Source organism: Arabidopsis lyrata (assembly GCF_000004255.2).
Source record: "Arabidopsis lyrata subsp. lyrata unplaced genomic scaffold ARALYscaffold_4, whole genome shotgun sequence".
NCBI lineage: Eukaryota > Viridiplantae > Streptophyta > Magnoliopsida > Brassicales > Brassicaceae > Arabidopsis > Arabidopsis lyrata.
In genome coordinates this window covers 18,164,069-18,171,583 of record NW_003302552.1, presented here as the reverse complement: position 1 = coordinate 18,171,583, position 7,515 = coordinate 18,164,069, and the positions used below count along the sequence as shown (strand labels likewise).

The window sequence follows — 7,515 nt, the reverse complement described above, 5'->3', positions numbered from 1 at the left end:
CTCAGGTTTCCTGGGATTCAATTGAACTCTTTATTCAATTGTGTTATTACTTTTTTTCTATGGTGTTATTAGGAAATTTACATAATAAAAAAAAAAAAAAAAAAACAATTTACATAATACAGTGTTTAGAAGCAAACTGTTGCGGGTGAATCTTGCTATGTAGCTATTTACATAGTCCCAATCAGTAATGCAGGTCCTTTCACTCGACGTAGCAATATGCAAAAATTAAATCTTATGCAGTCTTACCAAATCTATTTACATAGACATGGTTATGTACAGAGAGCTTAGAGGAGTGAGTGAAGCATGAGTCTGACTTATCTCCGGCGGTTGTCCGTCTTCAGAAAGTGGAAATATTCCAGTTGCCCCATCTCTCCTCCGTTCACGGGATCAAAGCTGCATCTGTAAAAACTGAGCCCAAGAAAACACAAGTGAGCACTATGCGAAATCTGAAGGTTATTTTTATAGATGCACAACTAGTGTAATTGCTCTGTTTTAAGATTCTTGGTAGTGTGATGGAATTGTAAAGTGAATGGGCTTATTTGGGATTATACCTTCCATCCATGCCGATAATAGCAACCGTGTTGTTACTGCCAAATGCTGCGAAGAATTGTGTGACTTCTGATACATGAAACTGTGCATATGACCATTCCGAGCTGAAATACTTTGGTAGAACACCTGCAACAAGAGTCTACATGTTAGGTAAGAAAGAGAATGACTTTTCAAGGTTTCAAAGTAGCATTCCAAACACCATTCTTCCCATTCTACATTCATGAGAGAGATAATAAACAAGAGAAAGAATCATGTTAACAAAAATTTATAATCTATGCTACTATGAAGGGAATAAATCTCTTGGACTTAGAGCTACAACATAGTCAATATTCCCACTCCATTAGTTTTAGGGAATCAAGTAACCTTTTCTTGACAGTTTCATGAGAAAAGAATAAAAATGATTTGGTACTCTTCCTTTTGTTCCATGAGCAACTTTAAGAAAAATCAAGGCATCATATTTCATTACAGACATTGAATTTTTCCTTACCTCTCATAAACGACAATGACGAACCGGGATTGGTACCAGTGGTTGGAGAAACAATGCCTTGCAGAGAAGTAGAATAAGTTTGTTGTGTCAGGAGAGCTGCATTTTCAGTGGAATAAGAATCCTCCCCAACTAGCCTAACTCTAAGAGAGAAAATGTGAACAGTCCCCTTGTCGCTTGATACAGCCAGCCACTGCACGTTTGGTGAAAGTGCAATGCTATAAATATCTGCTCTGTCCACTCCTCTTCGTACCTACAAAGAAACAGCATTGAATTTGCATTTAGCATATGCATTAGTAACGATGCAGTGATCAAAGCAAATCAGCATTTCATATTCACCTCTTGCAAACGAGTTCCGTCCATAGTGTTGAAGATTCTAATCAGAGTTCCCTTTGTACTAGCAGTTGCGAGCAACAAACCATCCAATGTCAAAGTCATACACGCAATACTAGAATCATGAGCATTTATGATTTGTACCATGTTAAGCCCGAAATGTTCAACTCGAATCTCTCCTCGATGAAGACCGGGGCAAGCGAGCACAGACGTATTAGAATGATGAGAAAGGCAACATAATCCTCTAGGATTAGCTTGGGTTTCAATCTGATGAAGAAGTCTAAGGTCCATAAAATTGTAAACATAAATCTTATGTTCAAGGAACAACAACAATCCGATCTCTTCGTAATTTCACAGCACGAATCTCAGACCTTAATTGCAATTCACTAATGCAACGGGTCTGATGATCATCCCAAATTAGTACTTTGTTTGAAGGGTACTGAGAGTTAGGTCCACCACCTACAAGTGCCAATATATTGATTCGGCAAAGCATCTCTACAATTTTGAAACCACCGTTCTTTAGCTCACGCCTGAAAGTTTCCTTGAAAGGTTGACAGTTATATATACGATAGCCATGACTCGTTCCAGCTGCGAAGCAACTGGAATCTTGATTCCTACACACAGTGACCAACTCTGCTTCGTCGTTGTTAATAGATTCTGATTCTGAGCCAGAGGTGATGTTACTGCGGGAGTCATGACCACTGTAACCACCTTGTTGCAGGATTCCTTGGGGATTTGAAACAGTTGAGCTCATTTTTTTTGACACTGGACCTGACAGATCAAACAATTACAGTAACATAAGAATCGAAGAAAATCGTATATAATCTTTGATTCAAACATTAGCAAGGAGATAAACGATTCCTCACCAATCGGAAACGAATCTACGGGACGAGTAGGACGAGATCTACGGTGAAATATTGAATCTCCAAGGTTCGGATTTGAATGACGAACACGCTCTCTCCAGAGTTGCTGATTTCTCTCTGAATGATTGATTTCTCTCTATACCGGTAAGTTTTATCTTCGTCTAAATTGAATTCTCCGGTTTAATCTTTATTTTTCGGAATTTATCGTGTCGATTAGTAAACCAAAAAACGAGAAAGAAAATGGGCTTATTTAATGTCCAAGTGGGCCGCTAGCTATGGGCTAAGTAATATTCACGTGTCTGCGTTTATCTTGGATTAAAAAACCTCGTGCCGTTTTTATTTGGTGGAAGATACTGTCGTGCCGTTTTTTGGATTAATAATTTGGTTAATATACCAAAAATGGAAAATTCACTTTGGAGACAAAACAATCCATATTTGGAAAAAGGTGATTTTGTCTATGAAGGAAAAGTGAGAACCCCGATAACACTCGCTTTGTTCAATGCGTACACATAACTAAAGAAAGATAAAAACCACAGTTTCCGAGAGAGGGAGACATGGACCAATTATCACTTGATTCTGTTTTGCGTTTTAAGTTAAAGCTAATAATCTCATAATAATACACTACTATTTATTTTGGATTGTTAACTTCACCATTGTTGCAAAACTTTACTACTAATTACTAAAATAGCAAGTTGTTGACAAACCATAACTTTTTTGTTTTTTCTTGTATTTCATGGTGCAATTTTGGTAACTCGTTTTAACAAATTATCATCACTTAGAATTAAATTTCTTATAATCTCAATTTCATTGTAGCTAAAGTACTACTACGACCCCATCTTTACTTAAACAACTAGTCGTTATGTTCTAATTCATATCCCTTTTCACTTTCTACTAATTAAATCTCAAAATTGTAAAAAGTAGAGAGAAATCGATTCATTTCGTTTTGTAACAAAATAGAAAAGAATACAAGATTCATTCGAATCTTAAACTTGTAAATTTGAGTTGTTCTTTTTCGTTTCCAGATTTTCTATATCAATCGGTTTATGGTTCTTTTGTGAACGAGAGTGATAGATAGTGAGATTTGAGAGCCTAAAATTCTCACAACAGCTTTACCACCATAAGTTGCAATAGAGTTGTAAGTTTGAATTTTCATTAAAATGTCACACATTATTTAAAACCATAAGTTTGCAGTAATCTAGGTAACTATTATGTAGATCTTTTAATACATATGTAATATATATTATTTGTACTTTTTGGAGTACCACTCACCAAGAATTTGGGAATATTACATGCACAAAAACTCTCGATGTACATGAAGCTTACAACATGATGGGTTTTGGGAAATTTCTAGGGAAATTTAAACTATTGTTTTGTTACACGTAAAAAGATAAAACATTTTGTCGGTAACCACCGGCTTGACCTAATATAATTTCTAAACCCTAGTTCATATATATTGTTAATTATTTCATTATTTCGAACAAATGATGCTGTGATACTGATGCCTTTTCTACTTAATATATAAACTAATTGGATGATCACATGATGATAAATTATCCATATAATCTACTTGCTACGTTTCCATATATATATCTGCATTATTGCAGACAAATACATGAACCACACAAATACCTTTGAGACAATATTTAAATAACAATTCGAGATCGTGCACGATGTCTATACATTCTATATATATATATATATATATATATATATATATATATATATAGATGTGTGGTTGTTTATAATTATATACAACCTAATTGTTTCACTTTCAACTTTTATAAACTATTTCGTGTGGATATTGTCATCATATTGTTCATATGGATATCCACTTACTTACTTTTTTGGCATCATCGGTTCTTTAAAACTTAGTTCATACTTCATAGACGTACGGTTCAAATACAAAAAAACCAAGAATTGTATAGTATATATATATAATTATAAAAGCTGATACCTAACAATTATAAGCATAAAATATGATTTCAAGATGTAAATATATATCGTTTTTTAACCAAAGGGCGATGTAAAGTTGTAAACCATGCATTCCAATCATCGGTAACATACAAATTACAAGTACAGTACTAAAGTCTTACTTTACAAAATACGAATAAGGCAAGAACACGACCTCTATATTTACTAATTAATAATATCTCTCAACCCAACAAATAAAAAGGGAGGAAAAATGGATACATACATGTTCCTACATTGGTCCAAAAACACAAAGTATGAATTAGTATTTAAGAAAGACCATCGTCATGTATCCATAGTCGTAACCGAAGATTTTCATTAGAATGTAATATACTGTATATATATCATTCAAAGAAAGCTTAACATAATTAATATCCCCCCAAAAACAAGCATTAGTTTAAAATCTGACTATACCTTTAATGCAACCCTAACTAGTGAGTTAGTGGGTAGATTCACGTGGACATGACTCAATCCTAAACCATATATGGCTCAACGAGTACAGTTCAATTCGATTTGAAGTCGAATCATGTCTAGAATCCAGATGCAATATATATACTGATATATAAACAGATGATGAGAAAAAAATGAAAAAATTGTAGAAAAAGAAGGAGCTCCCTTCAGTCCAAACACAGATAAAGAAGGATCAAAAATATCTCCCGCATCATTCATACAGTCACTGCGGTTTAAAATTGATCGTTTCTCTACCACGAGTGTTTGGATGGATGAGTCGGCAGATATTTCTACCCTCTTCTTTTTCTATCCATGACTGGACTGAAAGAATCTCCTTCTATATCTATCTATTTTAATCTCGATTCATATATCTATCTATACTTTTGAAACAATGAAGGGCCACACTTATGAAAAAGCAAGTTGTTCTACAGAAGAATACATAGGCATGAGTTAGTTTCAAACACATGCACTACTTATTGCTTTAAATGAGCCATCGACAACTAGACAAAAATGTGACCAAGACAACTTCCTATGTACTTATATATTTGAACATTTAGTTTGAAAGGTTATTAATTGCATGTACTTACTTATAAATGCATCAGCAATGAATTAGAATGTCAACTAATGTAGTAAGTGTATATGAATGAACTTAACTTACAAGGTTTGGATATGGTGAGTGTTCTTTATGAAACTTCACAGAAAGAACCGCTTTACTGTACAAGTAAGACCACTGATGGGTCTTGTCAAGAAGAGGCTACCAAGAGAGAGACAAAGGACGAACTGTTCATCAAACATTGAAATCATAAAAACCATTTAATAATGCTTTTTTCATTAAAAATTAAAATTGGTTTGTAAGTGATGTAAGCCCTGTGCAGATGAACAGTCCCCGTAATAATAACAACATTAATAATAACTACTTGAGTAAATATATACCTAATAAGCAAGTATATATAAGCAGACAGGTCCAAAACATGTGTGAAAAGATTCTACCATAGTCATTGCAGATCATGAGAAAATAAATTGAGAAAATAAATTAAGAAAATATATAGAAAGACTTACAAAATAAGAAAATATATAGAAGACTTAAACAAACGTAATTTGATTTTACCTCTTAAGAAATACAAGCGTTGGACCGAGAAATATTCAGTTCTTTTTTCATGAGATCTCAGTTTCTGGAGGGTTTGTGCGAGAGATTGAAGTGCAAAATCAGAGAAATTGCATTTATGCCTTAGATTTAGACAAGTGGAAACCTAAAACTAGATAAATGAAAAGCATAATTCTTTTTTGTGGAAAAAGGAAAGCGAGAAAAGATCTGAAGCGAACAATGAATGGTAATATACTAATATATAGACCTTAATTAAGACAAAGAGAAAAAACCCTAAAAGCAGAGAACTGAGAAATCTTATCTATTCATGTACGAGAGATTAGATCTCAAGTAAGTCACAACTAATGGTAGATGTGATGATAAGACAAGAGAAAACCCTTACATGGATCTTGATGTTTCACACTCAGATTTAGGAGCTGTCTGAAAACCCTAGCTAGCTCTCCTTTCGAAATCTTCTCAACCCAATAGAAACTATAAGTGGGGACTGTAACTTATAGAAAAAGGTGAATTAAGTATGTGGATGTTGCAACTAGCAACTAGCTATTAGCAAGTGGTGGTTCAAAGAAGGGACAAACAAAAAGAGATGACGATGATGATGCTGAATGATTAATGATGATGATGGTGGTGATGTTGGGTCATTGTCTTCATGGGATTCAGGGAAAGCTAACTGTTTCTTCATATCTCACCATATCTTACATAAATGAGAGAGAAAGAGGAGAGACAGAGAGAGTAAGAGAGACAGAGAGCGAGATGGTGACTTGTGTAATTTTGTGTTGTGTGTTTCAGGTTTGTTTTTGGGGGATGATTAGAATTGATTTATGATGGGAGAGAGCCATCAAGAGGTTCATCAGCCAGCTTTTTAAGGTTCTTTAGTTTTCTTTTTGGATCACATTTAATGAGAGGTGGAAGAGCTTGAGAATTTAGATAATGTTTTTAGCTAATTAAGTTTTTTGTTTATACATGTTTATTTATTTCTTATTATTTAAGCATTAACGAGTGGACTGGAGATGACATACTAGTAGCTAGAAATCATATAATTGGAGACTGATGAGGATTATTAGTGTATAATATAATTGGTCCCGAAAAATAAGTATCGTTGTCTTTATGCATGCAAGAATCTCACAAGCTCGTGAACACAAATCCCATCTAAGCGAAGCGAAAGATAATATGAACATCGCAAGTACTAATTACTAAAAATTTCAAAAGTACATGGAGTCATTTAGTTTGACTTCTAAACTTGTTTTAAAAAATATTATATCATGTGTAAATGCAAGTTGTGTCATCAATAGTTGTTAATTTATTTTAGATTTGAAGATCCTTTACTAATGTTCGAATACACACCATATCAGTTATTCTTTTTATAGTGAATCCTATCATCAAGCTATTCACAAGTTAAGCCATAAAAAACAATGTAAGATTTTTCTTCTTTTTTAAGTTTCAATATAATAATATAAGATTTGGTCTATGCCTCTATGGTTTGATACTTTTGGTATATTTCTCTATTTATGCGTGTGTTTTTTTTAGCTTGACCATGTTAAATTGCTAATACAGTATTCTCTATATTGTTCCAAATTCCAATTTTATTGAATTGGTAGAAAAAACTTTAGGCTACCTTTGATAATATTATTTTAACTAGTGTAATCAATTCAATAATATTCTTTTATCAGATTTTTTTTCTAAATATAAATTAATATAGTAAAAAAAAGAAAGTATAGAGATAGAATTGTAAATGACAATTTTACCCCTGCCACCCTGTCATCTGC

At 33.4% G+C, this 7,515-nt stretch overlaps 1 protein-coding gene, 1 long non-coding RNA gene and 1 pseudogene across 2 annotated transcripts; all 3 read right to left on the bottom strand.

Annotated features, from left to right (window-relative positions):
• The window catches only part of LOC9315766, an 80,726-nt pseudogene that overhangs the window by 24,446 nt on the left and 48,765 nt on the right, over nucleotides 1–7,515 (bottom strand).
• Nucleotides 97–2,413, bottom strand: LOC9317602 (autophagy-related protein 18c). The gene is given in 6 exon segments (XM_021028434.1): nucleotides 97–408; nucleotides 552–675; nucleotides 1,037–1,286; nucleotides 1,373–1,687; nucleotides 1,689–2,137; nucleotides 2,233–2,413. Coding segments are annotated over 5 exon segments (1,215 nt in total). The 5' UTR covers nucleotides 2,121–2,137; nucleotides 2,233–2,413; the 3' UTR covers nucleotides 97–314.
• On the bottom strand, nucleotides 4,250–6,890 carry LOC110229153. The gene is made up of 2 exons (XR_002332603.1): nucleotides 6,135–6,890; nucleotides 4,250–5,427 (listed from the first exon to the last, which is right to left on the bottom strand). It is a non-coding gene; the product is annotated as an uncharacterized LOC110229153 (long non-coding RNA).